Source organism: Strigops habroptila, chromosome 1 (genome assembly GCF_004027225.2).
Source record: "Strigops habroptila isolate Jane chromosome 1, bStrHab1.2.pri, whole genome shotgun sequence".
NCBI classification, from domain to species: Eukaryota; Metazoa; Chordata; class Aves; order Psittaciformes; family Psittacidae; genus Strigops; species Strigops habroptila.
This window is the reverse complement of record NC_044277.2, coordinates 63,273,529-63,289,605: the sequence shown is the minus strand read 5'-3', so window position 1 is coordinate 63,289,605 and position 16,077 is coordinate 63,273,529. Positions and strand designations below refer to the sequence as shown.

The following is a 16,077-nucleotide window of genomic DNA, read 5'->3' as shown; positions in this document are numbered from 1 at the left end:
CTCCCAAGGCTACAGCCTTGGCTGCCATAATTGTTTTCTCTTTTTCTGCTACCTGGAGCAGTTTTATTACCTGAAGATAGGAAAAAGTGCTACTAGAGATTCACCCTCTAATTTAAAGAGATATATATATATATATATATAAAAAAGAGTTTGAGAATATCCCCTTGGAGCTATTCTCAACTTTTATGAAGACAACATAGAAGGAAGTTCTATGATAAGTTCATCATAGAGTTTTGCTGCCTTAGAGCTTTCTTGCTCTGTGCTACGTGTAAGATGCATGATCTCAAACAAATGATTTTACACTCCTGACTTTGAAGATCTCCTAGGTTAATTTTGTAGTAGGTGGTTCATAGGGTTAAGATATTTCAAAAACCCCTTTAAAAGTAAATGAATAAATGGTGCTGGTAGGACTCCCAAACTGTATGATGATGAAAATTCTCTACATGACCATAATGTGTGGATTGTGTCTTGTTGCACTGAGAAGAGCAAAGTTTTTCTTCTGGCTGCTAGGTGACTTATGGTGACTTTCATTTTTTTTGTTGTTCCATTTTTTTTTCAGCTCTCATTTGCAGCAACAACCCCAGAGTTGGCTGATAAGAAAAAATATCCTTATTTCTTCCGGACAGTGCCATCTGATAATGCAGTGAATCCAGCAATTTTGAAGTTACTCAAATATTATCAGTGGAAGAGAGTAGGAACTTTAACTCAGGATGTACAAAGGTTCTCTGAGGTAAGATTTGCATAATTTCCACTATACAAAGAAAGCTACTAATATCAGACTTCCAAGGAGCTAGTTTCTGTGTTGATGGCAATTAAGTAAAAAGAAACAGACACACTGTTTCAGTGGTGTTTGGCTTTGTCTTACTAGGTCACATTCACTGTACTGAATATGCTTAATTCCCTTCTGGGGTTTATTTGACTGTCTATAATAAAAATTACCCATGCTTTCCCTTGACTGTTTTTTAACACCTGAGATCATTGCACTTAAGTGCAAAAAAGTCATGGTTTTTTTGTAGCAAAGGCTCCTTTATGCTCTTTGACTTTCCGAAATGTATGATTTTGAAGCAGGCTTGTGTCCTGACATTGGTTCCCTTAAAAGACAGAATGAGTCTAATTTCATCATGTTCCTTTTGCACTCTGATATATTATAAGCATCAGTCTGAACATTGAGGAACAAAATCTGGTAAGTCTATGGCTGAAAATATTGGAGGAGTTTACCAAGAGAGAAATGACCAAAGCCCTCAGAACTGATAAGATCAAATACTGTGCACCCCCCAAATCTTCTGAGTTTGACCCTGAAGAACATTTTGGTCATAGAAATGGCAATAATGTATGGACCAAGTGCTTTAAGCATGTTTTTAACAATGGAGTAGTTAAAAGAAAACATCCTGGAAGTAATTAAATGGAGCAAGACAAGGGAAAGAGTTTTTCTCCTCTGTCAATTGATGGACTAACTAACAGAAGCATACCAGTTTCTTGGTTGCATGTTTTGATTTTGTTTTTTATTGGTGGGTTTTTATTTTTTTATAGCATTCACTAAAAAAGATGGCTATGTTCTGAAGACCAGCATAATTAAACTAGTGAAAAGGGGTAAGAACAGGTTATCAATTGCTTAGATGAGTAAGATATTTTCAAATCGTCTGGCACAATTAATTCGCTATAATGTACTTAAGAAATCTTGGAGTCTTCCCTTATGAGCTTTGAGAATTAAAGGACAAAAAGAAGGTGAATCGTAGGGGGAAGGAAGAAACCTTTGTGTCTGTCTTTCCGAAAAACACATAAAGACCAAGGGAATTATAGACCAGTCAAGCTAAATTTAATTCCTGGAAAGACATTTGAGCAGATAATCTACTTAGAATCACCCAGAAGATAAAAAGATGCTAAACAATAGCCAAAACCGATTTGTCAAGAATAAATCATGTATAGCAATCTGATTTCACTCTATGACAAGATAACAGGTTTCGAAGAGATGGCATAGGTGATAAGTGTGATGTTTTAAGACTTATAAAAATGTTAAAGGTATTCCTAAAGAAAAGTAGGGAAACTTAATCTTGAAGAAGATTCTGTACGAGCAGTCTCTAACCAATATTCCTGCCACCAAGGTTAACTGACGTGAGATATGTTGAATATTAGTTTTTAAAACAAATGCTGAAGGAGGAAGTCACCAAAAACTATGATATGCTTTATCTTTCTCTGGCTTATAATTATAATTTCAAAGAGTAGTTGTCAGTGGTTCACTGTCAAACAAGAAGGATGAGATTCTGTAAAGTGGTTTTCTCTAGAAAGATGAGGTTTTCTCTAGATTGTGGGATAGAGAAAACGTTTATTAAATCTGCAGTAGATACCTAGTTGGGAAAAGCTTCAAGCACTTTGCAGAGGACAGGATTAGGTTTGATTATGATCTTGACAAGTAGAGACAGGTTTTAATATAAATAATATGTTAAGTGAAACAGTGCAACATGGCTATCTAGGCAGCACATCTCCAGAGAAAAGTATGGGAAGCAATACAATGAACCACAAACTGGGTAAGGGTCAAGAAGGTCAAACTGCTTGACCTACTGTAGAAAGTAGAAAGGAAGCGGCTCTCATTTCACCACCCCTGATGTAGTGCAATAGTGACACTTAAAATACACAAAGTAAACTTTAACAATACTTAGTGCTCATTAGATGTACTTTGGAACATCAAGTCTAATATCGTCTTCGAGAAGGAATTATATCAGAGATGTCTATAAAAAAGTTCAGTAATCTAGAAACATGTTTATGCAAAAGATTGAAAGTGGAAAACAGTGAAATAGACTGCATAGGTTGTTGAACCTTCATCACGTAGAGTTTGCTAAGATAAGGTTAAACAAACACAACATAGGAATTCTTGGTCTTCCTTTGGGACAGGATGGGCTTCATGCCTGTCAGAGTCACTTAAGAAATGTTATAACTGCAGCTTTCGAGGATGTGCTGGAGTACTACACTTGGGCTCACCGTCTTTCAATTCCTTTTGAAACGTAAGCAACCTTCTGTGTCAGACTGTGAACTCAATTTAGTGTGATTCATTAAAGCTTTCAGGTAATGCAAGATCTAGTTAAAACTTTCTTGAAACCAGAGGATTTTTGTAGAGTGTTTTGAATTCTGAGCCTTTGAAATTATTACAGCTCCATCTTTCCTTTTTCAGCTCCATGCAGAGTTTCTCCATTCCTTGTGAAAGCTCAGGAAAAACTAGAGGAAATAATTGTCTGTCCAGGAGCAGTGAGGAATGGGAGCCACTAGCAGTGGAGGAGAACATGTAGTGGCTGGGCAGAGCCCAGCCCCACTGCAAGGGAGGAGGGCAAGCCCAGAGGTTGGGGCCAGGCTCAGACAAGGGTACAGAGAGTCAGGCAAGTAAGTCCATGGTGATAAAGTAGGTCCAAGGCCAAGCTGGGAAATCAGTCCACAGGTCAGGTTCAGGTCTAGTGATAGCTAGGCAGGTCCATGGCAGAGACTGAAGATACAGGACTAAAGGCAAGGGTGGCAGTTCCACCCAGAAAGACTGTATCAGTTTGGCAGATCTCTATCTTAGTTTTCTCCGGATGTCCTTCCACCTAAACACATGTGGGCATAGATATTGCCGCCTTGTTCATGTTGTTATAGAGAAGACTTCATATCCATAGAGTTTAGTCAACAGGAACTCCCATTGCATCTCTTCAGCTGCCATCTGACTCCTGGTTTTTTTTTGGCTGTCACTTTTTTCTTTAACCGGATCACTGTATCCTGTCTCTGTGCATTTTGTACTGTGATCTTATGTCCTGATAATTAAAGCTCACCTGACTTGTCTGCAAGTTAGCTACCCCTGAAAGTCATAAAGCTGTTTCTTTGTTTCACCTTGCTTTGTAATGAGACAGTTGTGTCAATTGCATAGATTATCAGTCTTACTCCGATTTATCTCTGGAGCCAAAATATCAAAGGATTTCTTGTTTCTGTTTTAGCCATTTTCCTTGGGAACCCTTCCTGCAGAGATTTTGCGTTATCACAATCATGCATTTCCTTTTACTGGGAAAAACCTCTTTCTTATAAAAAAAATGTTATGTCTTCCTTATTCTCCAGGTAACCAAGAGAGACAAAACATATGTAGAGAGAACGGAGAAGTTTATGCCAGCATGCTTTGAGCTTTTAGAGCACAGAGGCAGTATCTAGATATGTGATATCTATATATATATATGATAGATTGAGGCTCCCTTTCTTGGCGTTGCTTGGATCCCAAGGATTATGACTTTTCAAGTGACCTGAAATTCATGGTTGCATATAGCACAGCTCACTTCGCATCGTTTATGAGTTATTCAAGTCTGTGCAACCAGAAAAGTCTCTTCCATTGGATTAATTTTTAGATTGTATAAGTCATCCTGGCATAAGGATAATATACGTTCTGTTGCTTAACTAGGACGAGGTCATACCTATTGTGTTCCTGTGTCCTAGATTTTGTGGATTGCTGCCCTGTTCTCATCCTTTGGGAGAAGATTCTGGTTCAAAAGTTGATTCTGTGGCAAAGATTTATAAATGAGGCTACAAAATATTTTCAGGATTTTCTGCTTTAAGTGTTTGCCATAGTGTACAATCATAGGGTGATTTAGTTTGGAAGACACCTCAGGAGGTTATCTGGTCCAACCTGCTGCTCAAAGCAAGGCTAGCTTTAAAATGTATCATTCCTGAAGAATTACAGCTGTTGCACACACAGTTCTTGGAAAAGTCCTGACCATGTCCTGTTTCCAGTTCCCTGGTGAGCTTTCAGCTGATTGGAGATTACGGAGCAACCAGTACATCCAATTTTGCTGCTGTCTAGCGCTACCTGTTTGGAATTGTATTTTGAGTTAGGCAAAACAAACAATATTCCTGTGGTCTGTGTTTGTTGTGTTTCATGTTTCAGTGGGAAGAGTCATGAAAACGAAGTCATACTTAGCTGTCAATAACTCAAAATTGTTGGGAGCCAACAGTATTATAGAAGATGTGAAGGCTTCCGAATACGACTGTGAAACAGAAAATTGCATAGTTATTTACTGGTTTTTAGATAATGCTGTATTTGCTAATTAGTAATTCTAGTTTGCCTTTATATACATTTTTTCGGTTCATGGTATGCTTCAAACTGAAAGTTGGCACTTGATTGCACTGGTACACTAAGAGGGATTCTGGCTTCCTTGTTTTGATAGGACGCTTCCTCTAGGCTGGCTTCAATATCTTTTTGCTCCCCTGTCATATTAAAATTCAGTGAAACTGCATTTTAACTTCATAATTGGTGGCATATTCATGATATTTCTAGATTTTTAAAAATATGTATTTCCCTCCCACTGAGTATCTTGTCTGGGATTGTTTTTAAAACAAGTTAAATTCTGATCGTCTCAAGTGACTCTTTGTTTTTCTCTACTTCTTAATAGTCATCTCTTTATGTGGTTTCTCTACTTCTTCCTGGAAATATTGAGAACTCTTAATGCAATTTTGTCAGTGTAGGTGGCATTTCAAAAAGACAGAACAAATGAGAAGTGTGCAGTAAGCTAATGAAATAGATTAACAATATGAAAAATAAAAGATCACGTTTTCTCTCTTGTGACTCCGTGATGATCTTTATTGAGTTTAATAACCTAAAAATACCTTGGTGAAAAAAGCTAAAGAGAAAAAAACCTTGTAAGTGGACAAAATGGCACTTTTTCTGGCTGACATGATTAACACACTTAGGATTTCTTAAGGTTGTGCTGCATTTTGTGCATCAACATCTACTTCAAAATCAGCAGGTCCTTGGGGTCCTTTTTTCTCAAGTTAAAGGCATTTAGCATCTATAAATTCCAGTTCTCATCCCAGAAAATGTAATACTGGAAAAAATAAAATTGTTCCAAAGAAAAGCAGCTAGTAAACAAGCTTTCTCAGCATAGTTTATGTCTATTCCTGTAGAGAAAGCAGGGTAGAAATCTTATAAATCTAGACTCATAGAATAGTTAGGGTTGGAAAGGACCTTAAGATCATCTAGTTCCACCCCCCCCGCCATGGGCAGAGATGCCTCACCCTAGACAATGTCACCCAAGACTCCATCCAGCCTGGCCTTGGACGCTGTCAGGGATGGAGCATTTACCACTTCTTTGGGCAACCTGTTCCAGTGTCTCATGACCCTCACAGTAAAGAACTTCTTCCTTATATCTAACCTGAACTTCCCCTGTTTAAGTTCGAATCCATTACCCCTTGTCCTATCACTACACTCCCTGATGAAGTTTGTTTATTGTATCCTTGCTCTCTCACTGTGGAGTCTGCAAACTAGGATCTGAGTTAGCAGTCAGTTAATTCATTGGATAAGCAGATGCAATGAGAGAGTTACTGAGTGTCTGGGAGAGATTAGGCAGGAAAGAGAAATGCAATGTCTGGCGATGTTTCAAATTTCAACCAGAAAACGACTAGTGTTTGATGGCTGTAGGTATACGTTATAGAATCATAAAATCAACTAGATAGGAAAAGACCTTTAAGATCATCAAGTCCAACCATTACCCCAGGACTGCCGAGTCCACCACTAAACCATGTCACTAAGGGCCTCATCTACATGGTTTTTGAGCACTTCTAGCAATGGTGATTCCACCATTTCCCTGGGCAGACTTCCAAGGTATGATTACACTCTTTGACTTCTCAGGCTTGGCTTCTGAGGAAAGACAGAAGATCAGAGATTTTCACTCTCCATTGCAGTTGCCAACAGGTATAAAGGCAGCAAGAAAAATGGTACTTTTTCTCCAAGAAGGAGCTTGGAAGGACCAAATTTACCAGATAACAGCAATATTTAAGCTGGAAGCTCTGCATAGTGCCCAGTGATTTAATCCTAGAAGGAGCTCTGTACCTTCACTTTTGAGAGCAGAGAAGTGAAGAAGAGAGGCAGAAGATAAGACATGAGAGACAGAAGGTAGTAAAAGAAAAATATGGGAAAACACACGGAGAGAAAAGAATGAGAGCAGGAAAACTGAGACATTATAAAGGTAATTGTTTAGCTGTAGAACTTCCTCAAACTATCTCTTCCTTATTGTCTTACTTTTTCAACCTGTAGTGTACCTCTCAACCTTTTTCAACCTCCTGTACTCTGTCCATCTTTTTGCTTGTTTTCTGTGTCATCTCATTCCTTCCACAATACCTTTCAGATTTCTTTTACTGGTTCATAGTTTTGTCCCTAAAGGAAATGAAAAGATCTGCCAGATCTTTCCTTTCCTGGTTCCACCCAGGAATTTCTCCCATCTTCATGCGCTCAGCTGCTTTTGGGGAAAAGGCAATCTTCTCCTAACATAGATTGTTATAGTCAGGACAAAATAAACAGATCACTTCTGCCCAGTTTGTGAGGCAAAAGTTGTAATTTTTTTCATCATTATTGGACAGTTATTGACATAGTCTATTCTCATGTTTGGAGAATGCTTGAAATGCCTTGATATGGCCTGAAATATTCTTTGAGCATTTGTTGAAATATATACTGTATCAAACACAGAGGTTTCTTATTTTCACTGGTTTAAAAGAAAAACAAAAGCAGATTTTCACCAAGCTTGGATGTATATTTCAAAGCTGTGAACTACTGATGTAAAAAGTGGAACCTGTGCAGGGCTGGAAATACCTTTTCCCTAAGAAAAGGGTTTAAGAAAAGACATCACAGTCAACCTTCCTGGACTTTGAATCTGGAAATGTAGGAGAACATATGATGCACTGTCACACAGTCACAATTCTGCCTTCTTTTCATGTTAATAATTCGCTCTATAGAAAAGGAAGAAAGGGTCCAAGATGAGGATTAATGCTACTCTTCTAAGGATTTTTCATGTATTCCCAGTTATCCCTGAACATGTATCTGTCCTATCATTAATGCAATGCCAGTGTCCTCTGATTATCTGTGCTACAATGTTGTACTGGGGATCTTTAGTGAAACAGTGGTGTGAACCACTCTGTAGCATATGTCTCAGGCAGGCAGCCTCCCAGAGAAATAAGAATTTAAGCTGTTAACATCTGGCCACTCTTTTGTTCATTTGTGTGGAGCAGGCAGATTGATCTGCATATAGTTAGGCTTCCATTGCAGTTTCATATTTTATTTACTTCCCTTTAACTGCAGGCTGCTGATGAAAGGGGCAGTCCTCCTCCCGCAACCACCCGCCCAAGTGTCTGCCTTCTCTGTTTCACGTGATCTTAGCAGTCATTCCACTGTGTCATGAATCAGCTCATCTGTCCAGAGCTAATCTTCCATTTGCAGGGAGACTTGGGCTCTGTGGTTATAACTTTCCTTGCAGTTCTCATGTCCTTTGGAAAAGAAGTAACTTAACTTTCTTGAAGACTTATTGAACATCACTCAGTGCAGAGTGCAGGTTTCGTATTGTGCAAGTGTGAAAGCCAGTGTGAAAACTGTTTTTTGGTTTTGAGGTGTTTGTTCACCTCCAAGAGGGAGTGAGGCATGTAGTGGATGTAGGCATTTCTGCTTGCTAGGAAACAGTGTTTACGTGGTGAATTTCCTTTCTATTTTGCAAAAATAGTGACACTGCAATGGAAATGAATAGGGAGAAGTTGTCAAAGTTACAGTGGGATTTCTAGAGGTTTTGAATGCTACTGAAGTACTAGATTTAGCATGGTTCTTCTGGGTTCTGATAAATATTTAGAGGCCATGAGATTATGGGAAAGTCATAGGATTATGATATAGGAAATGGGGAGAAAGCAAAGAGATAGATAGAAATTTAGTTTATGTTTCTCCATCTATATAGGAAATGGTGTATGCACATTCAGCTATAGAGTAGGGGTTCATTTGTAGGTGAGAAGTGTCCTAAGTCATTGAACAGAATGCCTTTTCTCTGAGTGAGAAAATTTCTTTGAGAGATGTGACCTGGTAAATTTAATGACATTCCTTATTACTACCCCTTTACTTAAGAATTTTTATTTGCCATTGGCATATTCTGAGCTTGTTTGATCCCAGTGGCTAGCACAAGAGTAATGGAGTACATGAAAATTACTTTCTAAACACTAATAGTTTGGAAAATGGCTCCAAATTGCAGCAGAGAAAAATCAGCCTTGTTGCAGATCAGTAGAATAATTTGAGCTACTAATCTGGCTCAAACATTTAGAAATACAGGACACATCAACTGGATATTTCGCTTTTCAAAATCTTGTGGCTTAGATCTTCACCAGAAAAGTCCCTTAAAATTCACAGCACAATTCTAATTCCAAGACCCAGAAAAACATTATTTTCCAAGGCAGTTTAGACATACCTGTGGATTTTATAGGAGCATTCTGAAATGTCAGCTATTACTCTGAAGCACACTTTTAGGAGTTCAGATAATTCCAGCATGATTGAGGTTGGAAGGGACCGCTGGGGGTTCCCAGGAGTTCCCTGATGATCCTGGACCTTGTCCCCAGAGCAACCCAACGCAAAGCCCATGACTGCTGCACAGACTGCTTTGTCTGTATGGGGTGCAGGAATAGCAAAATCTAGAAGGAAAAAATAAACGGGGAGGCAGAGGTCAGGAAAGCTAACTCACAGCAAATTTTATCAAAGGAAGATTATGTCAGAGATGATAAGATAATTGATTTCTTAGAACTACTAGAGTGGATTTTAATGCTTAGCTGAAATCTAACTTGGTTGGCCCTGCAGGATCTGGATGAATCAGGGATAGTAGGATTGGTGCAGGGAGTTCTAAGGTAGATCAGGAACACAGCCAGAGGGAAGACTGCAGCAAATGGTATTATTCTCAGGATCAAGTTGATAGTGACTTTTTTTATTACTATTTTTTTTAAAGGAATAGCCTTGGGACCAATTGTTTTCAGTGTATTAATTCATTACTTTGAGGAGAACAATGTATAAACTTGTAGATCACAGAGGGAATAAAGAAATTCCCATAACAAGAAGAAACAGATCATCATAAAGGATAGTTGGTATGATTTTGTTAATAGGAATCAGAAAATGAAGTGTAGAGTTTCACCTATGGTAGGTCTTTACATGTGGCAAGCTTCCTAGAATTTCCAGGATTTTAATTTAACAGATCCTAGCTGCTGCAGGACCCTAAAATATCATTGGTGCTTTCAGATTCTCTTACTTTTAAACTCTTCCTTTGGAACATTATAACTGTAGCCTTTAATAATTTATTACAGATTTAAGTTTTGGTTCTGGAAAGTGTTTTACAGCTTATGGGACTTCCCATGTGTGGATTTTCTTAATCTATGTATCAGCTGGTTGGGTGTCTGAGGCAGTCCCTTTCAGTGATAAGTTCTTGTGGATTTTAGATACGCCCCATTCTTTATAAGAATCTCCTTTCCTTTTTTCCCCCCCGGGATCTAATCAAACAGAGTTACAACTATGAGCTCCTTCTACAAGTTAATATATTCAATTTATTAATTGAGTGTTCCATCACTTTGTGGACAACTGACTTATTTAATAAAAATATATTTATTTTTTTTTGTTAGAAAATACAGAATTAATCAAACTCTGATGATTATTGGAAATGTTAATAATCATACTGTTATGATATTGAGATACCCCTGAAGATGTTTTAAATTCATTATGAACAACTTTTTGCTAAATGCCTCTTTTTTTAAATCCAGATAAGACAAGCTACTTAGATGTTGTGTTAGTATTTCATGGCTGAATGAATGCACGTGTTCTTCCAGCACACCCATTTCTAAACTGGCTGAAGTCAACACGGTTAAAGAGAACTTGAGACAACCCTTTCTGTAAATGTCAAAAGCTAAATTGCATACATGTTAAATAGGAGCTAAATTCACTAAAAATGTTGTTGCAGTGGCTGTCTTCATCTCCAGAGCTCTTTGCTGTTGCTGTGACAGTAGAGGAAGCTTTAAGGAGACTCATAAAGCTAGGTCCGTAAAAATGTTTAGGCTCCTCGTCTCTAGCTTCAAGACCTGTGGAGTTTAGTTGTTCTTCCTCTTTATGCAATTGTTGGAGTAGTTTTTGGGTACATTCCCAAAATCAGTCAGACATGACAGCACACAAACCAAGGAACTAGTAAAGGTAGCAAAGACTCAGCACTAAGATTTTTGTGTATTATAAATCTTGCCACTTTCCAGGAAGTTAAAGCCTTCCTATGGGCCTATAGAGATGTGGTTCTGTACATGCAGGATTCACATCCCTGATTAATTTCTTGGACCCCAGCATGCCACTGTCTGTACTTCAAAGGCTGAGTGGAGGTCAGTCCTGACTCTCAGAAAGCTACTTCTGCAGATGATGGCATTTTTCCCTTACCTTCTCTTTCAAGAACATACCAAGGAAGTGGAAATTCTCTTTCTGTTCCCTTCTTTTTGGATCTTCTAAAAGGAGTTCAAACTCACATCAGACCACCACCAGGATGGAGCCCTAATGAGTAGAGTGGCAGATACCTGCATCCTTTCCTAGCAGTAACTCCAAGTACTTGCACTACTGTAATAAATGGAGTGCAGCCCATTCCAGAAGGGTACAGGGTAGGTGGAAAACAAGGAATGTACCCAGATACTCTTAAACTGATCCATAACAAGAAATGCTTATATTCGCACTGCACTGCTCTGAGGGAGGAAGGTGGGTGGTGAATTCCTGTACTTCATTCTGCAAATTACACATGTACTGAAGGGAGGAGGATTAGAACAGAACAGAATTAGATAGTGTTGTAGAGATTGTTTCACTTACAAAACTTTTTTTAAGGTTCAGCCTGTATATAGACATTGAGCTGGCAGTTGTTTGGATGATGAGAAATGAGCAGATGTTGGTCTTTCTTCTGCAGAGACTGCTCTAGTCATTCCTTAGATACACACAGTTAGTAATGTGGCATAAGCAGAAGTGTCTTTACTGTCTTTGTTTGCAGTGTAGAGACATAGTGAAGATTTGTTCTGACACATTTTGCCTCTCTGATCTAAATAGGGGTTGCTAAGAGAAACTAAAACTGCACCGTGACAGACAAGACGATATACGGCATTATATAGGAGATCCTAACAGGCAGGCCAAAGCTTCCTTAATAATATTCTGTGATCAAGTGGAACTTGCCAGACAGAACAGGTATCAAGGACTGGGGTAAGCTGTTAAGCCATCTCATACCATATGATACAGTTGCCTTTTCTAATAAGTAAACAAACAAAAGTATTTAGGAAAATGCATTACTCAAAGTATATGTATAGGAAAGAGGAGGCTGTGGTTTTGCAGTTATGGGGAGTGGTGCTTTGCGTGTTGATTGCTGAAACCACTGCTTCCTACAGAAGCAAGAATCTGTCCATAAACACCCCCCCCCATTCAATATAGAACCATACTCTTCACAGTTCCTCTTGCCTTCAAGCAAAGGATATGACTAACTGTGCGTTTGCAGTCACTAAGAAGCAGCAGGAATGTTTTCCCCAGACCTTACTTAGCTCACTTTCCCCCCTTGCTTTATGCTGAAGTCTGAATCTCCTCATGCCTCCAGCTTGAAAACTTCTCTTCTGAGATCCTTCTGCCTTTTGAGGTTGCATATAGTAGAGGTATGATCTACCCTGTACTTCATTTATCTGAAGTGATTTTGTATGTGAGATGCTAATTTTAAACAAAATGGGACTGCAGGAACCAGCTGCAGCAACTTTATCAAAGAAAAGTGTATCCTTTCATTTTCTCCAAGTCATTTTTATTATTGCCTAGCTTCATCAAGATGTCCACATGTCTTTTCAAGATGTCTTTTCTCTCTGAGACTGTAAATCAGCAGTTTATATCAGCATTAAAATCACTAGTTGGAAGGTAAAAGGGAGGAAAATCTGTTTCAAAATGCTTAGAATAAATTATATAAATCTGCATTTTTACTGTAGGGTCTTGTATCCAGTCCTAACAATCACAGTAAGAATTCAGAAGAGTTCAGAGACCCCTGGTTTAGTACTGATCCAAATTGCCATGCTAATGCAGTGTGTCACTTGCGAAGTTCCCAGCTTTGATGTATTTCTTTGGCTATACTGAAAAGTTATACTCTTTGCAGTATGAGAGATTGTAGGGCTGTCTGCATCACACTGAAATGGTATGCCCTAGAGAAGGAGAGTAGGGGAATATATGAATTACCTTTTGATTAAGATTTGCTGCAGTGTAGCCTTCAGCTCTTATTTTGCTTTCCAGCCATTTTCCTCACTTTAGCTTTACTTGTTTAATTTCAGCCTATATGATGTTCTGATGTACTAGCACACTAATTTGCCTACAGCCCAGTAAAAATCTCATTTTTTTGTATCTGTCAGGTCAAATGATTGCAAAAGTGTTTTCTCTTGCACTGGTGGAACAGACAAGTGCTCTGTGTTACCCTTGTCAGCCTTCTACAGTCAGTCCTGAGGTTTGCCCTCAGACCAGTTTCACTTTGCTTGTCCAGCTTGCTGAAATGAAAAAACATGGTATTTGCTAGGAAGCTTTCTGTGATGGACTTCATCACCCATATTTTCATGGATGCTTTTGTTTATATGAATATTAGACCCTTTAGGGCAAATGCTTGTCAAACTTACTAACACCCTTTCGCCTCAAAACTAGCTTTTCTCTTCTCTTGGAATGACTTTTCCTTTGTGCACTTCTACTAGTACAAAACTAAAGAAATCCCTCCACCTTGACTGCCTTATTTAGCTTAAACTTTTTGTCCTTGAAGTGCTTTGCATAACTCGTTTGTTTAGTTTTCTCCATATAAAATACTTGTCATCAATATCTTAATTTTACCTCTGATCAAGCCTTTCTTTCTCAGGCAAGATTCCTGTATACTGTTGACCAATACCCTCAGGCAGATAAAGTTACCTTCATAGTCCATGAGCATCTTTCACCCCAAGTTGAGGTGTCTCAATAGAAAAAAATAGATGATACTGTCCAGATTCATACTGCTTTCCATTGGCTAACTAAAACTACAAACCTACGAACTGCATGGGAGGAGATTATGACCTACAGTTTAATGAGATAATGGCAGGTAGGGGTCAAAAGCACACGGTGCAGCATGATGGGAGCAAGAGAGACTTCAGGAATGATAAAGCAGGGTGAAGGGACACCTGCCTCAAATGTACACAAATGCAGGCAGCCTGGAAATATGCAGGAGTAACTTGAGCTGCATGTGCAGTCACCAAGCTCCATCAGTGGAATAACCGAGAGATTTTACATGGCTGGTTTGCTGTGTTGGACGGGTGCAAGCAAGCTCAACAGGAAACAGGCAAAGAATGAGGAAGACTGGACTGTCCTCTGTTGTGCAGCAGTAGCTTGGACAAATAGATCTCTTCCGCAGGAGAAATTACAGCCTGGCTTTTGGCAGAATCTGAGGAGAGGCCAGTAGGGGTGACGCTGTGGTGCAAGTTAAACAGGGCTCCCAGATCCTTTGATACTATGGTAGAAATTCTGTGTCAATTTAAAAAGAAACTGTGGACTAGTACTGAATGCACATTCATTTTCTATTATCAGTATGAAAGACCTTTTTCATGTAAAATCTAATGTAAGAATGAAAGACAGACAAGGAAAATCAATGCAAGTATTTTCAAGTGTACACAGTATGGATGTTTGCATTTCAATGCAAAGAAGGAAAAAATTCTCAGCTGTAGTTAGGCCTATTTGCAAACTTTTATTTAAGAAAAAAGAAAGCTAAATATGATTACTTGATAAGCAAATGCTAAACTCTATGGGACCTGAGATTTTAAGTGTGATCCTAAGAATATGTCTGCAACAGAAAGTAGAAGTTCTCACCTGCCTCCAAAACAGAAAGGACTTTCAAAAAGGATTTTTATTGAGGCTGAGATTCTGTCAACCTTCATCACATGGTTTTGGTGCAGTACTTTCTGACTAAAGCATTATGCCCTGTATTTTGCAGGAGTTCAGATTGACTGATATATTTCTTTTGGGTGTTAAAATCTCTGTACTTTCTTTAAAAAGCCTGTCTACATACTAGTAGATCTTAATACAGTGTTGTGTAGTATAATGTAAAAATCTTTCCCTAAGCTTTTATTGCTGACCATGATGTCATATGGTATGGAATATCCCTTTGGTCAGTTTGAGTCAGCTGCCCTCACTGTGTCCCCTACCAACATCTTACCTATTCCCAGGTTACTGATTTTGGAGGGCAAAAGGCAGAAAGAAATCCCGGACACTGTGCAAGCACCGTTGAACAATAGCTGAAACACTAGTGGGTTATGATTGCTGTTTTATCCACAAATGCAAAGCACAGCACTACACAGGCTGCTCTGAAGGGACTTCATAACTTCATTCCAGCTGGACCTGCTATATCATGTTACTGCTTTGTGCTCAGGTTGCTGCCAGTGAAATGGACGTCATCAGTGTTTTTCATCAGTAGATCTTAAATAGTTAAAAAGACCTTGATATTTTTATTGTTGTCCTGGGTTCAGCTGTAGCTATTATCTATGGGTATTTATTCTCCTTTTGTCAATGCAGACACCGAGGTGCAAATAAAGGGTATCTTTCTGGGGATTAGAGAGGATGCCAGTAAGAAGTTCAAAATATGAAAGCTTGGTTATATCTCTAGCATGAAATCATTGTTTCATAGTCAAACCCCAGATACTTCCTTGGGTTGCTAAAGCAAAATGCTACAGAATCTAATTCATATATGCGTAATAGTGTTGTTCCTCATGTATTCATGCTCAAGAAAGCCAGAAGGCTGGGAAATTTACTATACTCTTTGTCACTGTCCCAATGGCTAGCAATACACATTAAAAAATGCATCTTGTTTCATCTTTAACTTCCAGTCACTATATTTTATGTATTTTGACCTGCTAGATTAAAGAGATTGGAGTTAGAAAATCTCCTTTAATAGGTAATTTGTCATGTCCGGACTGTATCATCATGATTCGGTTCTGTCTTAATCCGTCTTAGAACTCATTTAGTCTCTCACTGTATAGTCTATTTCCAAATTGCAGATCAATCTTATGATTTTCTTCTCAACTTTGAGGGTTTTTTTCTTGGCATTGCTTGTAGTGGGAAAACTGGATAGAATTGGCTATCTTCAGTCATGGGAGAGGAAGTGTATAGGGACTCTAGGTACTTTAAGCATATGTCTTTTTTTATAGACATATGCCTTGAAGTGTATGTCTTTTTGCAGGTGGGCACAGATTGCCTTTAATGCATGCTGCCATCCAGATAGATGCTGGCAAACTCTGAACTTTGCACAGCTAAAG

The 16,077-nt window shown here is 38.6% G+C and overlaps 1 protein-coding gene across 2 annotated transcripts in view; it reads left to right on the top strand.

Moving 5' to 3' along the window:
- Positions 1–16,077, top strand: part of GABBR2 (gamma-aminobutyric acid type B receptor subunit 2) — a 455,930-nt gene that overhangs the window by 180,769 nt on the left and 259,084 nt on the right. For both annotated transcript variants that reach the window (XM_030507941.1, XM_030507951.1), the window contains one exon: positions 560–730. In XM_030507941.1, the coding sequence (XP_030363801.1) occupies positions 560–730 (171 nt within the window). The remainder of the gene's footprint in view (positions 1–559; positions 731–16,077) is intronic.